Source organism: Desmodus rotundus, chromosome 1 (genome assembly GCF_022682495.2).
Source record: "Desmodus rotundus isolate HL8 chromosome 1, HLdesRot8A.1, whole genome shotgun sequence".
Classification (NCBI taxonomy): Eukaryota; Metazoa; Chordata; class Mammalia; order Chiroptera; family Phyllostomidae; genus Desmodus; species Desmodus rotundus.
In genome coordinates, this window is record NC_071387.1 from 94,711,154 (window position 1) to 94,731,508 (window position 20,355).

The 20,355-nt window shown below is 40.5% G+C and overlaps 1 protein-coding gene across 2 annotated transcripts in view; it reads right to left on the reverse strand.

The window, feature by feature from the left end:
• Nucleotides 1–14,417, reverse strand: part of NSMCE1 (NSE1 homolog, SMC5-SMC6 complex component) — a 34,635-nt gene extending 20,218 nt beyond the window's left edge. For both annotated transcript variants that reach the window (XM_053926310.1, XM_053926305.1), the window contains exons 1-2: nt 14,326–14,417; nt 5,055–5,200 (exon numbers count right to left, since the gene is read on the reverse strand). In XM_053926310.1, the coding sequence (XP_053782285.1) occupies nt 5,055–5,190 (136 nt within the window). In that variant the 5' untranslated portion in view covers nt 5,191–5,200; nt 14,326–14,417. The remainder of the gene's footprint in view (nt 1–5,054; nt 5,201–14,325) is intronic.
• Between the last annotated feature and the right edge of the window lie 5,938 nt (nt 14,418–20,355).

A 20,355-nucleotide genomic window follows, 5' to 3' on the forward strand; every position in this document is an offset into this window, starting at 1 on the left:
TAACTGTTCATCATGGCCAAGGAGGAGAAATGTGCGCTAAAATCATTAAAAGTAGGAAGAAAATTATTTGGAGCCAGCTTCTAATTATCACTGAATCCTCCTTGGAAAGAGAAAAGTACTTATAAATAAAACTGCAGACACTAAGATGGAATACTAACCCAAGATGTCACCAATATCACTGTGACTCACCAAACACGAACACAGCATACTGGTATGCACCAGTCCTGAAGTATGCACCCAGACAACCAAGTAATTATAGTCCTGTAAGTCAGCATGAGACAAACAAAGACAGGGTGAAGGCAGATAAAGGTTTGACAAAACAGAAAATATCTACCAAACCCCAATGTTCCTGATACTGTGTTCACTAATCCATTTTTGGTATATGTATTTAAGTTAACAGTTTTGTGGCCTGAACATCATATTATTTATTCTGCTCAATAAAATAATGTCAAATCTTAGTTCTTTTTTAAGATTTTATTTATTTATTTTTAGAGAGGGAAAGGGAAGGAGAAAGAGAAGAAGAGACACACCAATGTGTAGTTGCCTCTCGAGCACCCCTCCACTGGGAACCTGGCCAACAACCCAGGCATGTGCCCTAACCGGGAATGGAACCAGTGACCCTTTGGTTCGCAGGCCAGCACTCAATCCACTGAGCCACACCAGCCAGGGTTCAAATCTTAATTTTTTTAATCTAAAATTTTAGATATTTTACCTAATTTGACCTTAGGACAACAGATAATTTAAAAACCCACTAAAAGTTAAAATAAAACAACACAGCATAATTAATTACAAAATGTTGGTGCTAGAGTGTAAATAGTCCCTCATAGCAAGTTGGCAACCATTAAAGAATGAGTGAATTTAGGGAAGAAATACCGACAGACACTAAACAAGTGGGTAGAAGTGGGATGTTATACCTGCAAGTTTACTGAACTCACCTATCAATTCTGGTGGCTCTTGTGAAAACTCCAACAGACATTCTACATAGAAGATCAAGTCTCTGAAAAGAAAGAGCTACTTCTTCCTTATGTTTCTTGCCTGAGTGTACTGGTTAGAACAGAAATGGTGAGAATGAACATTCTTGTCTTGCTCCTGCTATTACGGGGAAAGCTTAAGTCTTTCACAATTAAGTATGATGTTTACATAGATCCCCTTTATCAGGTTAAGAAAGTTCCCTTCTTTTCCTACTTTGCTAAGGGTTTTTATCAGAAATAGCTGTTGGCTTTTAAAACTCTGTGCAGATAGTTGTTGACTAGTCCTTTTTTTAAGCCCAAAGGTCCTGTGTATCTTACTTATGGCCTGCTCCCTAGGGTCTCTTTAGTTTTCTGTAAGAAATGTCTGCTGCATCAGGCCCCACAGAGGTAAGTAGAGTGTTTTCTTGGTAACTGTGAGCCATTCTAGCAAATTATGGAAACTGAGGAGGGTGTCATAGAAGTATGGGTGGCCCAGGACTTGTGACAGGCATTTGAAGTAGGGGTAGTCTTGTGGGATTGAGCCCCCTTAACTTGTGGGATCTGATACGGCAGGTAGACAGTGTCAAAACTGAATTGAGTTACTGGACATCCAGCTTGGTGTCCAGAGAATTGGAGAGGTGGTTTTAGAAAAAACAAAAAGTATTTAGTGTCAAGAGGAAAAAATCCCTCATTGCCTATCTGTCAAACGATCACTGTCCTTCACTGACTAATGTCCAGTATTTCATATATTCTGTCCATTTTTTAATTATTGGGTTGGCCAAAAAGTCCCTATGGTTTTCTCCATAAAATAAAAGACACATTTTTTATTTTCACCAATAACTTTATTGATTTGGATATTTTGAGTATGTCGGCTGTCTCCTGCATAGTATAATGTTGATTGTTCTCAATTATTTTTTGATTTGATCGCTATCAACTTCAACTGGTCCACCCAACTGTAGAGCATCGTCCAGTGAGAAATCTCTGCATGAAACTTCACAAACTACCTTTGACAAGTTCCATCAGTCACAGAACCTTCTCCGTATACTGCATAAATCTTTTTTTGTGTTTCAGTCGCATTTTTACCTTTCTTGAAATTATAAAGCATAATATGCCAAAATGTTGTGTATTTCCTTCCATCTTTAATATTAAAATGGCTACACAAAAAATCACCAATTTTGATAAGTTTTTTTAAAATGCACGCTGATATGACAGCTGTCACAATACAATCTAACAAAACTGTTTAGAAGGAAGTTAAAGACAACTATGTGCTACTAGAGCCATCTTACGGAAAAAAACAAACAAACTTTTTGGCCAACCCAACATTTCACACAGAAGGTAAACTGATCCCTATCACTCCATCTCAGTCCAAAGTGGAAATCTTCAAATCCAAGTCTTCTTAACGCCACTCTATAGGCCTCCTGTGCCTACTTCCATCAGGGAACTTCTACTGGAATCATCTGAGTCTGTATCCGTATGACGCACAAGACCCAAGATGAAGCCACCAGTCCCTAGCACAGAGACCTGGCACCCATGAGATTCTCAGGAGGCTGTGCTGGACAACCACATGCATATACCCAAACCCTGGCACAGAATCTAAGGGGCACTAAGAACAAAGGTCCCAGAACCATTCAGAAAGGCTTTCCACCAGAACATCAGAACAAAAGCTAAATTCATTAGTCCAGAGACTTGGGAATTTGTTTTCCCCTACTAACAGTAAGAAAAGAACTCAAACCAAAGCCCAGAACAGAAAGTATTCTGATAAACTGGACAAACCCCACATAAAAGGGCAATTAGCGTAACTTGCACTTTCAATTATTCCTTTGTTTTTAAGTCTTTTAGAAACTAAATGTTTCTAGTTGGTAAGGGGGCCTTTCCTGGGCATCTCTTCAAAAGATAAGAGATTGATAACATTGGATTTTGTAAGTATTTACTTAATTTTAGATCATTTCTTTCCATTGTTCCTTGTTTAAAACTTCTCAAATAAGAATAATGCTTGTGAACAACCTTTTTTTTCAAATGCAAGATAAGAGAAAGCATACAATAGTTCTATCCTGATTACCCTAGCCATAGTCACGTCTTGATGTGCAGAAATGGTATATAGAGTGTGAGAATAAGTCAATTCCTAGACACATTCTACAGGACTTTCCTAAATTAGATCATAACAACTTTAAAGGTCAAATGAAGGCAAAAACACTTTCAATCTTAGTATGGCTCTTTGAAGTGAGCTACAAAACTTCCCCATCAATAAAACTCACATCCCAGACACACATGCGTATAACATACTAATGGGAGAAGGAATGAATTGTTATGTAAATAAAAGGTTAAGAAAAGCCTGCTATGCCCATCCCTGGAGAATATTGAGGGGTAGGCTTAAAGCCCTGTTGTACTTTTTAAAGAGCAAGAGAAGCTACCTTGACAGGTATAATATTCTTTTTCCATGAAGAAGGTTCTCAACAAAGACACTGTCCACCATAGTGCAGGCAATCAGAGCAGGTATGTTCTCACCAGAAGGAGAGTTCCCAAACTAATTATGTCACATCCTATTTCAAATCCTTCAGGAGGTCTGCTTTTTCTACAGAATTAAAAGAAAAAGGAAACACTACTATGGTATATATACTATGGGTTCTTCAGGATCTATAAACTGACACACCAAAAAGACTTATTCTCTTCCCACACATCATATTTTCTTTTCTAGGGTTTCCCAAAGTATGTTATGTAGGTCAATTAAGTTTGGATACACAAGATTAACAAAGGTAAGCAGGTTTCCTTACTGTAGAACCTGTCAAGCTTTTATTTGTGGATGTGCACCAAAGCTTCCAGAATTCTCCACAGAACACCTCAACAGACCAGTGGCTCATTCCTTTTCTCTTCTCTAACATGCCACCCTCCCCATACTCCTTCTTCTGCATATCATGAAAACAAAGACTTGTTTCTGTATTCACTCTCTCCTATCTGACTCACACATCCCTCGTGCCATAGATGGCAGTTCTCCAGACATGGCACCATTTCTCGTGCCCCTTTACTTGGGTACTCCCAAACTTTTCCTTACCCTCTCGGCTTGGCTCAACTCTGTTTTTTCCACTCTCTTTTTGAAAATTAAAAATATAGACAAAAAAGACAAAACACAGAATAAAAAAACCTATATTCCCATTCATCAAAAGTGACAACCATTAGACTAAACTAATAATGCCTCAAGTCTTTTTTGTCAATAAAAGAACAAAATAGGATACAGTGTCTTTTGACTTCTGGTGACAAACCTACTTCTCTCCTCCTCTCCCCAAAGGCAAGCACTTCATGGGTGTGTTGCATATCCTTTTAGTCCACTTTTATATTTTTACACGCAGATGTACGTATTCATGAACAATAAGTCATTAAGTTTTAAAAAAACTTAACACAATGACACCATACAACAAGTATGATTTATAAACTTTCTTTCTCACTCAACAAAATCTACCCATACTGACACTCAACTCAGTAAGACCCTACCAATATTGATTTTACCAATCTATCAACATTGATCCCGTTGCTTTACTGCTACCTCCAGTTGCTAAAAACTTAGTATACACCAAGTCTTGTCTCTAAGTGCTTCATGTGTATTATCTTATTCACCCCTTCAAACAACCCACTGGGAAGATGTCCCAAATGCCTACAGCCGGTACAGAGCAGGAAAGGCACTTTCTCCAGGTATGGCCAACTCCCAGGCTGTGCCCTTAACCACTATGCTAAGCTGCCCTGACTACCAATAGCCAACTGAGCACTTTCCCTATGTCAGGTGTTTTGTACATATCATGTCTCTTAACCCTTCCAACCACAGAATGTGTCAAGTACAATTAATCATCTTCATTTCAGTGGTGATGAAACTCAGGCTGGAGAAGGTGCTAGAGGCCTGGTGTGAACCCTGACTTTACTGCTTCAGAGGCCAAGTCTTACCTAGTACTGCACTAAATGTCAGATTTACTTGAACACAAAAAAGTCAAAGATGGGCTGATGGGAGTTTTTGAGAGAACTGAATGCCCAGGTCAGGAGTATAGGTTGACTAGATACATGACGTTATACCAATGTCACTCGTCCCTGACCACACAATACCAGGGAAATGATACTTACAGTCATGGACCTTATAGCAATGCTTCTGCAAGCGCTTAATGTCCCATTCCTCCAGCACTCCATGAGTCATCAGCAATTGGAGGAACCGTCGGTGGACGTCAGTCATGATGCCCACTCTTCTTGTGCTACCCTGCATGGTGAAGGAACTAACAAAGAAATAAATGAAATCAAGTTACCTCTGAGCACACCAAAAGCAACGTTCTAGACTTTGCGTGAATTTGCATTAACAAATATAAATTTGTTATGGTTTTTAAGATCAAGGTCATCGTGCTGAATACTACATAACTGAAAAGGACACAAGTCAGGGGCTGGTCAAAGAGTACTGGGCAGTGGTGAGAAGTGTGGGTTCTGGAGCCAACCAAAACGCCTGCTTTCACAGCCTGCTCCACCACTTGGGGCATGCAAGTGGGAAACACCACCTCCATGTGCTTTAGTTTCTGATCTGTAATATCAGAATACCGACAGAGACATCCTCCACACAGTTACCATGAGGATTAAATGAGATAATACACATAAAAGTCTGGTAACAGACTAAGTACCAAGTAAGTGTTAGCTACTTTCATTATTAGATGGTTCTGGGTCTGAAACTTGGCTCAGCCACTTACCAGATCTATGGCCTTGGATAAATTTAGCTGAGGCTCATTTTCTCACTAAAAAATTAGAATAACGTTCACTGCTTCAAGAACTGCTAGTAAACAATAAATGTTAGTTTCCTTTTCTTCTCCCAAACCACTAATAAAACTGATATCGTAGGACTGCAGGGTTATTTAAAATCTCCTGCTCTCTACTAATCATTATCTTCCCACAGAGCATGAAGATCAGAGCTGATAAAACTATTACATAAGTCCTGATCTAAAAGCCTGCTCCTGCCACAGAGGTCCAGTGGCTGTAAGGAGGCTGAGAACGTGGGTTTAGAAGTAGACAGGTGGCTCTGAAACCAGTTCTTGCTAAGCCTGCCTGATCCTAAGAATCACCTAAACTGTGTATTAAAAATACACATCCCTGGCCTCTTTCCTGAAGGTTCTGATTACAGAGGAGCCTGAATTCTGAGGTTTTAACATTCACTTCAGGTTATACCATGATCTGACAAGAAATTTGCTGTTACCTAGGCAAACATAGCACAGAAACATTTTTAGCTAACATATTAAATCTCCCTAACCTTCAGTCTTTTCATCTGTTGTGTAACATGGGGATAATAATAACTATATTTAAGGCATATTTAAGGCATAAGATAAATTTAAATGAGATATGACTACTAAAGGTTTGCCAAGGACCTGGCACATAGGAGATGCACAAAAAGGCTAGTTACTGTCCTTTTCAACAGCATCACCAACAGGATGTCAGAGCTGGGAAGATGCAATGTCTCAGGACCAGTTTCCCTAACTGTGTACTAGATTTCCTTGAGAATATCTCTCCAGCATCCCAACCTCAACAAATTCAAAACTGGTCACCTTCTCCTTTCAGGATCCTCCACCCCTTTTCTCCCAAGTCCTCTTTGCAGACCCATCTGGTTTAGGTGATACAGTCCACGCAGTCATACGAACACCACAGACCTGATCCTCCTCTCCCTCAACCTCAGATCCAGCCAAGCATCAAGTCCTGCCAAGTTTACTTCCTATCACTAGGATGGGTATCTTCTTTTATCCACTCCATTTTTATGGACTGAATACTCATTATTTTCCAGTGATTGTTCTGGGCACAAGGATAGAATGTGTGGGGCTAAAGAATTTGGACTTTTATCCTAGAAACTTTGGAGACTCAGGATCTCCAAACAAAAGATCTTTAAGAAGATAATATAGCTAGGCTCTAAGACTAGATTTTTTTTTAAATGTGAAATTAGTAGGAGTGGGTGAGGCGGGGCAATGCCGTGGCAGGAAAATGTAGACAACTGTACTTGAACAACAGTGAAAAAATGTGAAATTGAATAATGAATAAAATCTAGCTATATAAGAGCTGCTTCTAAAATATAAGGACACCAAAAAATTAAAAGTAAAAGGATAGAAAAATATATGCTCTGTGAACTAACTAAAAGAGAGCTGGTCTGGCTATGACACAAAATACTCATAGACTCTAAGGCAGAAAGCATTACTAGAGATTAAGAAGGTCACCACAAAATGAAAAAGAAAGGTTCAAATCCAATAAGATATAACTATTTTAAATGTTTAGGCACCTTAATAACAGAGATTCAAAAGAGTTAAGGCAAAAATTATCAAAACTACAATGATAAACATACAAATCCAGAACCATAGTGGGAGATTATAACATATCTCTATCAATAGTTAATAAAATGAATTAAAAATCAGTAAGATTAGAAAAGATTTGTACAACACAGCAAGAATTTTAATCTCATGGACATGCATAAAACACTGCACTGCTACAGAATACAAAATCTTCAAATACACCCAGAACAATTACGCAAATTGCCACATACTAGGCTAGAAAGCAAGTCTCAGCAAAAGTTAAAGGAGTGCTTTCATAGAGAACATGTTCTCTGACGACAATGCAATAAAGTTGGACACCAGAAACAAAAAGATAACAGGAAAAACTCTGCTCAGAATTTAAGAAACAAAATTTATTTCTAATCTATTATTAAAGAAGATTTATTAATGGAAATTAGAAAATAATAAAACAGTATACATAAAAACTGGCATGAGGCAACTAAAACAGTAGAGGAAAATTAAAAGTATTAAATGTTTACATTTTTTATATTTTTTCATATTTTCCTCATATGTTTTTTATTCTTGTTTATTCTATTACAGTTGGCCCATTGTTTACCCCTTCATCCTCTCCACCCAGACCGTCCCCCACCCTTCCACCCCGCTCCCACAGGCCATCCCCACACTACTGTCCATGTCCGTAGGTCATTCACACATGTTCTTTGACTAGTCCCTTCCTCTTCTTTCCACCATTCCCCCTACCCCGGCAGCTGTCAGTCTGTCGCATGTTTCCATGTATCTGGTTGTTTTCGCTCGTTAGTTTATTTTGTTCATTAGAGTCCTCTTTTAAGTGAGATCATATGGTATTTGTCTTTCACCAACTAGCTTGTATTTTTGAAAAGGGAGTGGCGTGAAAGGCAGCCATCTAAAGAAGCCATTAAAAGAACAGCAAATTAAATCCAAAGAAAGTAAATGATGAAGAACAGAAATTAATGAGAAAAAATGCATACCTGTGGAGATCAACAAAACCAAAATTATTCCTTGAAAAACGTAATTAACGTGACAAACCTAGGCCTTACAAATAAAAACTTGGAATAAAAAAGTAAACTAACTGCAGATACAAACATTTTTACCAGATATTACAAACAACTTACAGCAGTCTGAAGTTTTAAAAATGTGCAAAGTCATTAAAAACTTATTCAAAATTGACTAAAGAATTATTTGAAAACCTAAAAAGTCTTACAACTATTGAAGACATTTTATGGGAAATCCATCTTCCCGCAAAGAAAACTTCAGGTCCCAAAAGATTTATCAAGAAGTCCTAAAAAAAAAAAAAAGAAGAAGAAGAAGAAGTCCTACCAAACATTCTAGGAACAGGTAATATCAAATGTTATACAAAATATCCCAGAGACAGGAAAAGAGCAACCCTACCCAATTCATCTGATGACATAAGTTGGGCACTAAAACCTGACAAAGGCTTCAAAAGAAACAAAATGAAAGGCTGGCATCTTTCAGGAACACAGCTGCTGTAGTACTCCATAAGCAAAATGTTAACAAACAACACCTAGCCATGTAAAAACGGTGATACATAATGACCAAGATGAGTTTACCCCAGCAATGATTAACATTTGAAAATCAATATGTTACATATCAATATCTCAATCAAGCTGGGGGAAAAATTAATCATTGAAAGTCACCATATTCACAGAATAAAGAAGAAAAGGCATATGATCATCTCACAGTTAATACAATTCAACGTTATTCATACTAAAAATTCTTAAATTTGGAATACAAGAAAATTCCTTTATCTACTAAATGACATCTACAAACACCTACAGCAAACATAACACTTAAGAACAAAATGTTGAAAGCAATCACTTAAAAATCCAAATTAATCCAGTGCAACTAAATCAATGCAATCTCAGTCAAATTCCCAACAGGCTTCATGTGTCTGTGTGTGATCTGACAAGATAATTCCAAAATTTACACAGAAAACAAAAAAGCAAATCAGCAAAGACATTTCTGGAAAAGATAAAGGCAGGAGGACTTATCCAACCAGATACCAACTTATTATAAAGCTAGAGTAATGAATAAAATATGATACCGGTATAGAAGTAGACAAGATCAGTGTAACAGAATAGAGGACTCAGAAGCTGAAATCTATACATGTATACATACTTGGCACGTTGGAGAAATGGAATGCCAGATCAAAGCAAACTTCAATAAAAGGTGCCAAAACGGACTACCAGTAAAGATGGAGGTGTAGGAAGACATGGTTTGCCTCTTCACAAAACCACAACAAAATTACAACTAAAATATAGAATAACTATTGCTCAGAACTGACAGAAATCGAGTTGAATGGAAGTCTGACAACTAAGGAATTAAACCACATCCATCCAGACTATTAGATGGGGTGCAGATGCGGAACAGGCTGGTCCCACACCCATGCAGCTAAAATTTCAGGAGGGATATCTCAGGAGCAAGGAGTCCCAGCCCCACAACAGCCCCCAGACCAGGGTTCCAGTGCCAGGAAGATAAGTCCCCACAACTTCTGGCTGCAAAACCCAGCAGGGATTGAGTCAGTGGACGGAAATGCTAGAACACCAAGCAGTTCCTCTTAAAAAGAACCCACACATGGACTAAACAACTCAGACTCACTCCCTCTGGATTCTGGCACAGGGGTGACGGCTTGAGGGCCACCAGTGGTATGCAAGAGGAGGCTGAGGTGTCTGGCATCAAAGAGAGCTGAGGCTATTGTCCCTTTTCTGGGCCCTCCCGCCACAGATCTGGCAGACTGCCTCCTTATCTAAGAATCCATCAACCTGGCTAACACTGTTTGCCTTGCCTTAGAGATGCCCAGAGACCCCTACCCACCCAACTTACTGGCCCACCCAAGCTGTTAACAGTGGCTTTTCCATATGAATGGCTGGTCTTGGCCCAGGTTTCACAACTTCCTAAATCCTCTCAAACAAACAACAGCTGGCCTCAGTGAGCCCCAGGCCCAGAACTAGCAGCCTAGATTCACAGCTTGGCTTCACCTGGAAATCTCCAAGCCCACCACAAGGAGCAGTCATCTCAGATTGCTTATAATTCAGGCAGGGCGGCTCCTGGCAAGACACAGGTGGGGGCTGATCTTGGCCTGTACCACCTGGGAAACCCCAGGGCCAGCACACCCAGTGGACAACTACAGACCATGTTGGAGCACCACCAGCCTGTCCCTGCACAGCTCATCCTCCACAGAGGGTGGAGTTTTGTGGTCAGTGTTCACAGCCAGTCCTTGCACCTGAGTGGCCTGGGTAAATGCCTCCCATTGACCTACCAACAGCAACTACAAGAGGAGGGTGTACTCAGCCCACAAGAAGAGTATAATTTTGAGTACGCAGCTTGAGTGGTAGGGGAGGCTGTACCACTGGACCCACAGGACACCTACTACATTAGGCCATACTACCGAGACATGGAGTCAAAGCAGCTCTACCTAATACGTAGAAACAAACACAGGGAGTCTGCTGATATGAGGAGACAAAGAAACATGGCCCAAATGAAAGAACAAATCAAAACTCCAGAGAAAGAACTAAAGAAAATGGAGATAAGCAATGTATCAGAGGTAGAGTTCAAAGCACTGGTTATAAGGATGCTCAAGGAACTTAGTGAGGACCTCAACAGCATAAAAAAGATCCAGTCACTAGAAAGATACACTAGTTCACAGGTGGCAAACACAAGGCCTTCGAGCCAAATCCGGCCTTCCTCCTTGTTTTATCCGGCCCAGCACCTTGTTTCTACCCGGCGGCAGTGCCAAGCTCCTTGCCCTTACTTAAGGAGTAGTTACATTTATAGTCCTAAATTACATTCGGCTCTTTGAAGGCAACCTCGAGGCTGATGTGGCCCCCATGAAAATTAGTTTGACACCCCAGCACTAGCTGAAATAAAGAACAATTTACAGGGAAACAACAGTAGAGTGGATGAAACCGAGAATCAGATCAATGATTTGGAACATAAGGAAGCAAAACCACCAATCAGAACAAGAAGAAAAAGAATTTTAAAATATCGAGGATATTGTAAGTATCCTCTGAGACAACTTCAAGCATTCCAACATTCACCATCATAGATGGGCCAGAAGGAGAAGAGAAAGAGCAAGAACTGGAAATCTATTTGAAAAAATAATGAAAGAACACTTCCCTAATTTCATGAAGGAGATAGACATGCAAATCCAAGAAGCACAGAGAGTCCCAAACAAGATGGATGCAAGGAGGCCACTCCAAGACACATCATAATCAAAATGCCAAAGGTTAAAGATAAAGAGATGGGAGGGTGGGTAAGGGAGAATGGGTGAGAGCTGAGGGGATTAAGAAGTTCAAATAGGGCCCTGGCTGGTGTGGCTCAATGGATTGAGTGCCAGCCTGCGAACCACAGGGTCACAGCTTCGATTCCCAGTCTAGGGCACATATGCCTGGGTTTCGGGCCAGGGCCCCAGTTGAGGGGCACGCTAGAGGCAACCACACCTTGATGTTTCTCTCCTTCTCTTTCCCCCTCCCTTCCCCCCTCTAAAAATAAATAAATTCTTTTTTTTTTTTTTTTTTAAAAAGGAAGTTCAAATAGGTAGTCACAGAATCGCCATGGGATGTACAGCACAGGAAAGGGAGCAGCAGAAGAACTTACACGCATGACCTGTGGACATGAACAAAGGTGGGGGGATTGCCTGAAGGAATGGGGGCTGCTGGGTAGAGGGGGTCAAAAGGGGAAAATCAGGACAACTGTAATAGCATAATCAATAAAATTGATTTTTAAAAAATGGTTGTGCCAGAAAAACAAAAGGTGCCAAAACAACTGATTATCCATACATAGAGAGAAAGAAATAAATAAAACCCTACACCCTACCTCAATTTTACAAAATTTTACAAAACACATTAAAATTTTGCAACAGAACTTTTACAAAAAGGACGCACAAATGATTAACACATAAAAGATGGTCAACCTCAGTGTCATCAGGTAAATGAATATTAAAACCTCAGTGATTAATGTCTTAACTATCACCAGATAGATAAAAATCCTTAAAAATGGCTGAGAGTGAAACTTTTTTCCACCTCTGGTAGAGTATAAATTCTTATAACCACTTCAGACAACTTGATATTACCAGTTCATTTGGATATCCTAGAAATCTACTATTAGATCTATACTTTACAGAAACTTTTCCACATTTGCCCTAAAAAATACATTTTTGAAAGCACCACGTGAGAGCAAAATCTGGCAAGAGTATGACGATCAACTGAAGAATACTGACATAAAGCATGTATAATCAATCATACCACAGAATTCAAAGCAATGAAGATGAAGTAGAGCTACTCACATCAACATGGAGGCATCTAATATACATGTTATACACAAAAGTTAATTCACACAAAATATATATTAGGTTCCCAGCTATATAAAATTCAAAAGCTAGAAAAACTGTGCATTGTATTCATTAGAGGTACCTCAACAGTAAAAAGAAAAACAAGAGATGAGTAACAATATTCAGGGCAGTGGTTATATTTGGTGAAGGGAGAAAAAGATTTAATGGTGGTTTTGAGGATATGAAAATCTATTTCTTAAGTTGATGATGTTCATTTAATTTTCATTCTCCAAACTTAACATTTTTACACATTTTTATAGGTATGTTATATATCTTAATTGAGAAGAAACATATGTAAATATGTTAAGTAACATGTGAAATAAACGCTAATAAGAATGAAGTATAGCCCCAGCTGGTGTGGCTCTGTGAGCTCAGGCCTGTGAGCCGAGGGGTCACCGGTTCAATTCCCAGTGGGGGCACATGCCTGGATTGTGGGCCAGGTCCAGGTGGGGATCTGGGGGGCAGGGCAGCCACACATTGATGTTTCTCTCCCTCTCCTTCTCCCTCCCTTCCCCTCTCTCTGAAAATAAATAAAATCTTTTTTAAAAAATGAATGAAGTATAGAATGGCACAGAATGATATAATTTGAGGAAAGAGGGGAGAAAATGCAGGTGAAAGAGATACAGACAGGCTTGTTTATGCACAGTAATCAGTGGTCTCTATGAAGATGGAATGGGTAGGGGAGGTTAACGATGGACATGTACTGCCTATCCAAGTAATTTCAAAATAAGAAATGTTTGTGCAATAAGCAAATCTCAATCATAACCATCTGTACCATGTGCTAGACATAGTGTTAGTGCTTCACGTGCACGGTCTCATTTACTCCTCACCAGAACCTTACTAGGAAAGCATTACTGACTCCATTCTACCGATGAGCAAACTGCGGCTGAGAGGGCACAAGGCGACACACGCAGTTACTGATGGAAATCGGGGACGGCCATACAAAAGCACAGTTCAGGAACTCTGGCACCTCCAGTCAGTGAGAAATGTGAGTGAACAATGAAATGATGATCCCGGTCCCTTATTTGCAATTCTCAAGTCTTTTTTTTCTGAAAACCAAATTTTTTAAATTTGAAAACTCGATCCGATCTAAGGTCAGGCTCTTTAAGGTTGTTCTTCATCCCCTTTGGTGTAAATAAACAACATATTTAGCGGAGAAACTATCAGTGTATTTGATCACAGACTCTGCCCCAAGCCGCGCTGAATTTATGACAGGATATAGAATATATGCACCACAACACCTTCCGAAAATCGGAGAAATTCGGGATTCTTAACACTAGTAGCCTCGGGGCTTTAAAATAAGGCGCTGCGTACTTTTAAAGGATGTTCGGTACACAGAATGGAAAGGAGCACCAAGTACGGTGAGAGTAACGGAGAGGTGCTCGGCGAAGGCCTATTTTACATATTCAGTTGATACATTTTGTATTTTGCTTTTTCACCTAATATGATTACAAATATTTGTTTTTTCACCTAATATTACGATTTTAAAACGTCTCTGTGTGAGAGGGACGAGGTTCTGGTCTATTTGCCTCTACCGCCCCTCTCTAGGCCTCAGTTTCCCCCTCAGAAAACGAAAAACCCCCGGGCCCCCGCCCCGCCAGCGCCACACTCCGCGCAGCACGCGGGCCGACCGCAGGCCCGCCCCTGCCTCCGCCCGACCCTCGCCGCGGTGGACCGCCCTCTCCCTCGCCCACCAGCCTCGCGGGCGAGCCACCGAATTACCCACCGCGGCACCCCAGCGCAGGCCACGCAGCCGGAGGAATTGCCCGAAAAGCGACGTCCGCTCCTCCTTCCGGGCGGAGCGAACGTAGATACGGCGTTTCCCTTGACGGTTGGAAGGATTCGTCCCGCCTTTTGCGTAACGCACTTCCTGTTCTCCCGCCCACCCCGTTGTCAGGTGCCACAGGATGCGTCAGTTAGGTCCGACTGCGGCGTTTCCCCCAAAGCTGTCCGCACACTAGGCCGAAAGGGCAGCCGTGTGTCGCCCTGCGCCTGCCGCCCGCCGCGTCCCGCCTAGCAGTGACAGCCCGCGACCCAAAAAGAGGAAAAGCGGGAGTGCAGCGTGCCCCAACCCCGCGGCCGCGATTCGGCGGGCACAAGCTCTTGTCCTGTCCCGGGCCTCAGTTTCCCCATCTGTAGAACAGGTAGTGTGAGCTCGTGGCCAAGAATGAGGACTCTGTTGTCTATATCCCGACTAGAATCCTGGCTCTGCCCTTTACTAGTTGCCGGATCTTGGGCAAGTCACTGAGCGGCGCTGAGCCTCAGTTTCTTCTGTTAAATGGGGATAATATACAATGTGTTTGTGAGGGTTACAAGAGAACACTCATGGGCGTGCTAATTGAATGTTAGCTGCTGTCCTCCCTAGGGATTGTTGGGAGAAGTAAATGCAGTTATTAACAGAAGTCAGTGGATGGACTATTTTGAGTCTCCAGGCTACAGAGGTTTGTATTCCAGTCCCTGGTCTGAGACCCGAGGACCGGGCGCAGCTCGGCGGGCAGAAAGGGGAAAGGGGTGGCTAATTATGGAACAGCCGGAAGTGCAAGTATCTATCTCTGTGACAATAGCTTCAAACCCCTACTTGAGGAGTTACCACTCCCGTCCTGTGACCTTGTACAGCTTCAGAACCTCCTAGGACCTAGTTTCCTGATCTGCTGAGTGACTAAAGCAATAGAGTGTAGTGGTTAAAAGCTTGAACTGCGGAACTGGACCACCTAGATTTAAATCCTGGTTCTTAAACTCAGTATCTCTGTGACCCAGGGCAAAGTCCTGAAGCTGTCCCTTGTAGTTTGCTCATCTATAAAGCAGAAGTAATACTAGCACTTTGTTGATAGGATTGTTCTGAAGATTAAATGAGTTCATTCATGCAAACCACTTAGAACAGTGTCTCGCACATAGCATGCCCTTGATGAGTGTGAGCTACCATTACTAATAAAGTACTTTATAAACTGCCTTGGGGCAGTCAGATAAGAGAACAACCCTAAAGAGGACCATCTGTGTTTTGTTTGCCCTGCACAATTTGGTATATGTTTCAATTCATTATATTAAAAGTGAGGGGCTTCACGTAAAACTCTGGGTATCTGACAGCTCTTGATAAATGGGGCAATGTAGACACAATAGGTCACACTTGTTCGGAGCTTAATAGAAACTCCATCCTTTTGTGATGAAACATGTGCTTTCCTGGTGTGTAGAGAAATAAAAATAGAGGGTCGTGAATAAAAAACACTTGGAACCCTGACATTTCTGGATCAAAGGGCCAAGAAGGAGGTAAAAAGAGGAGAAAGGAATTCAAGGCTGAGTGGTGTCGAAGGTAGATAGGTAGGAGAAAGTTTTGAGAAGCAGGGTGTGGTCAGGATTGTCAGTGCTCTGAAGAGGCCAAGAAAGATATGCCACACTAATTTAGAATTTAATGGTCAATAAAAGCCCATAGAGAGGGGCAAAAGCTACATCAGCCTCCAAGAGGAGTTAGTGCATGGAGGCTGAGGGAGTGCTGATTACTTTTAGGAAGGATGGTGTTTGGGAAGGGGAGACTCAGGAGCAGAGGAAATAATCAATAGACAAAAACAGGGAAGACAGGAGAGGATGGGGTCAAAGGCATATGGAGACAGGATTACTCTTACGCTAAAGAGGAAGAGAGACACTTCTGAAACAGGAAGAAAGGAGGTAGAAGAGGTAGGTAGATGAAGGAGGTAGATGAAGGCTCACCCATGGTGTTTTCTATTTTCTCCATAAAGTTGCAAACTATCATTCTGCTGAATAAAGGAGCTGGGGAGATGCTGGTGGATTTGAGGGGGATCAAAAAGTTTGAAACGGATGCTGAAGGAAATGCAAAAGTGAGGTTCCAACTAAGGTTGAAACCATAAATGTATAGAGAAGACAGTCACCTAATTTCCCCCACACTCTCCTATCCCTATCCCAGGGGCCTCAGAGCAGAAGTTCAGTGTAGATTCGACCAGGATTAGGTCTTCATTGGGCATATGCAGCTGTCTCTAGAAAGCAAAGCAACTGGACATCATGGGCAGGTAGAGATAGAAAGGAGGGGAAGTGCAGAGAAGTTAGCATGGAGGGTCACAGCAACCAAAGGTCTCAGTGAGGTACGTTAGGTTCCGGAAGAGAAAGTAGTGAGTGAAGACTGGAACTGGTGATGAGGGAGTGACCGACTGTCCAGTCTCAGCAAGACTCTACCCTCAGAAGAAAACCCAATCTCTAGGTGGCTCGGTGAGATTCTATTAGAACCTTTGATGTGCCAGACATCGGACTGTCCGCTACAAGTCAACTCTGACAGTTCAAATGTTCTTCTGAAAGTTGACCCTAAAAGGTATAAAAGCTACATGGACATAAATTTTTTGTACATGGGGAGGTGGCTGAGGTCTCGGCTACAGAGGAAGCTTGGGACCAAATAATAGGCTAAGGGACTCAGTCTTTCGCCTGAAGACCATTGAAGTTCAGAGAGGAAGTGATGAGACCGGGTTTATATTTTAGAAAAAGAACGTTGGCATAACTGTTCTTTTCAAACATACTTGAAACATTTACAGAAATTGACTATGTCCTGGCCACAAAGGAAGCCTCAACAAATTCTGAAGAATTATAGATCACATTCATGAACCGCAAGGAGGTAAAATTAAAAATCAACAAGAAGGAACCCAAAAGAACCCCATACAATTCATAGAATATACCTTAAATTAGTAACTGCAGCTACTTCTGAGGAGGGGCCAGGAAGACAGGATGTTTGTTTATCTTGCACATCTATGACTTAAATAAAAATAAAAATTATAAGCATATGTTCTAGTTTTATTTCTTAAGCTGGATATTCATTATATTTTTATACTTTTTGTATGTTGACAGGTTTTATAATAAATTTTTAAAAGAAAAAGAATGTGCACCCTCACTGGTGTGGCTCAATTGGGTGGATGTCGTTCCGCAGAGTGAAATGCAGAGGGTCTGATCCCAGTCAGGGCACATATCTGGCTTGCAGGTTCAGTTCCCAGTCAGGGTGAGTACGAGGGACAAGCGATGTTTCTCTCTCACATCAATGTTTCTCTCCCTCTCTTTCTCCTTTCCTTCCCTTCTTTCTAACAAATTAAAAAAAACTATTTAAAAAGAAAAAGAATATTCATTTAGAAACTAAAAAATATGTATAGTTTAAAAAGAAAATCAATATGGAAATTATAAAATATTTAGTAGTGGATAACAATAAAAGCCTTGCATAATAAAACCTGTAGGATCCAACTAAAACAATAATTAAAAGGGATTTATAGCCTTAAGTGTACTTATTACAAAGCAAAAAAAACCCCAACATTTAATTTTCTGTTAAATTTAAGAGGCAAAAAAACAAACCGAGAGAAAACAGAGAAAGGAAATAATAATAAAGCAAAAGGCAAAAATGAGTAAAACAAGAAACAAGAGAAAATAAAACTGATTATGGAAACCATATACTTTTTTAATTTATTATATTTTCAGTTTGATCCAGGGGAGGTGATAGGTACATGCTGGTGGAGCAGAGAGGGACAGTGATTCCCCTCAACTCATTCCTCATCTGACAGGGATGGTGACAAGCCCAAAGGTCATCCTTAAAAACAATTCTTGTGAAGCCCAGGGGAGACTCAGCCCTGGATGGAGAAATAGGCACACTGCTAGAAGCAGTGTGGACCATGCAGTGCTTCTAGTTGGCAGTGTGGCTGTGCTCTTCAAGGGCCTGGACATATGTTGCTTGACCAGGTGATTCCACTTCCAGGAACCTGTCTGCAGAAATGATCAGAGATGCTCAAAAAGGTAAATGTGCAAAGAAGTGTATCATAGCCTTGATTCTTCCAGGGAAAAAAGGCAAAAGCTCAAATGTCTCCAAATACTTACAAAGGAAAATGGTTGAAATAAGTAAAAACTCTGCAGAATCTTATGTAGACTGAATATCATGTTTTGAAAGAATACCTGAGGTCAGAAGAAAAAGCATAACACAGAATATTTTAAGAGAGAGAGAAAACTAGAAGAATATACGAGATCTACCCAGAAGGTATCCAGCCATGTAATATGAAAAATAGAGACATTTATTGAAGAAGATACAAGATACAAGAAACATTGTACAAAGGATAAAGATGCCTCAGTCCCCTTCAAAGTAGGCACCTTGGGACCTCACACAGTTCTCCCAATCGCCATCAGCTTCCTGATTGTATTTTCCTGAATCTCATCAACAGTCTGAAATCTCTTCCTTATCAAAGGTGCTTTTAGTTTTGGGAAAAGCCAGAAGTTGCAGGGTGCCAAATCTGTTTCTCAAAAATACTCTGCACAAGACGTGATGCATGAGTGGCCTGCTGAATCATCCAAATAGTTTCCGTGGAGGAATGTTCAAGCCTAATGCAAAATTTGATGCAGATTCGTTGCTCTACTCGCTCAGAGATTTTGAATGCAACAGCCACACAGTACACATGCTCAGTCAATGGCGTCTACCACCCCCACTGACTAGTACAGTGAAGTCATCATTGTTCACATGTGTGCATTCCAGTCCACTCTCCTTGGCTGCCAGGTTATATTGATGCCATGCAAAACCATTCTCGTTGTATTAACAATGGCTGGAATTTTTCCAAATGGGACTCGTAAACCAAAATATTATTGGTGGATATTACTGATTAGAGGAATTATAGGGAAATTTTTTTCTTATTACTTTTTTATGTTTTTCAACTATCTCCAGAAACATGTCTTATTTTATAATCATAAGAAATTTTATTTTTTTGCCCTGGCTAGTGTAGTTCAGTGGATTGAGCATGGGCTGTGAACCAAAGAGTCTCCAGTTCAATTCCCAGTCAGAGCACATGCCTGGGTTGTGGGCCAGGTCCTCAGTGGGGCCACGTGAGAGGCAACCACACACTGATGTTTCTTTCCTCAACCTGAAACATCTTTCTCCCTCCCTTCCCCTCTAAAAATAAATAAATAAAATCTTTAAAAAAAAGAAATATTATTTTTTAAAATAAATGGACTCTATGTGATCATAAAGATTTTAAATATAATGAAATCAATGCTATATAGCACTTGGATATACTTATAGCTATATTTATCCAGCATCATCAGAGAATTGTTATACATTAGTGAATTTTCTATATAACTAAAGTATCCCTTTAAGCACCATTTTTTAAAGTTTTTCTATTTTCTGTATTAATAATCCTAACATATATACTTATTTGCTGTCTTAAACAACAAGTTGATGAGTGCAGGGATGTCTTTGGGGACAATTTCTAAATTTCAGGTTTCATGCCTTTATCCCAAGGCTATGGTAAGTTTTTAATTTTTAATTATAGCATCAACTTTTCATAGTATTTTCATCTTTATCCCCTCTGTCAAGCTACCAGCAGTCCTAATCTCTTCTTATAATTGTCTTCTATTAACAGCCCCTGACCTGAGCAAATAAATAGCCAGTCTTGTTGGAAAAAATGGGCAAAAATAAATAAGTAAATAAATAAAGCTAAATATCAGTAAAATGCACACATTTTGGTGTGTAGAATTTGTTACACCTTTTTCACTTCTCAGGGTTCTGTTTTGCCTGCTTCTGTGTTCCTGACTAGTTTCTAAAGAGATAGTGAAGTTACCAGAGAAGTTGTTTCAAGATAAGATAAAAGGTCGTGGTGATGTCCTAACAGACGTAAAGAAAACCGATCAACAGTTGAATTCAGGGCAACTTAATCAAAACCCAACTTCAGTGTGGTCCTCAGCAGGCTTGTTGGGAGCTCTTGGTTTGCAGTGGTAATTCTTATCACACAAGGAGCATCCA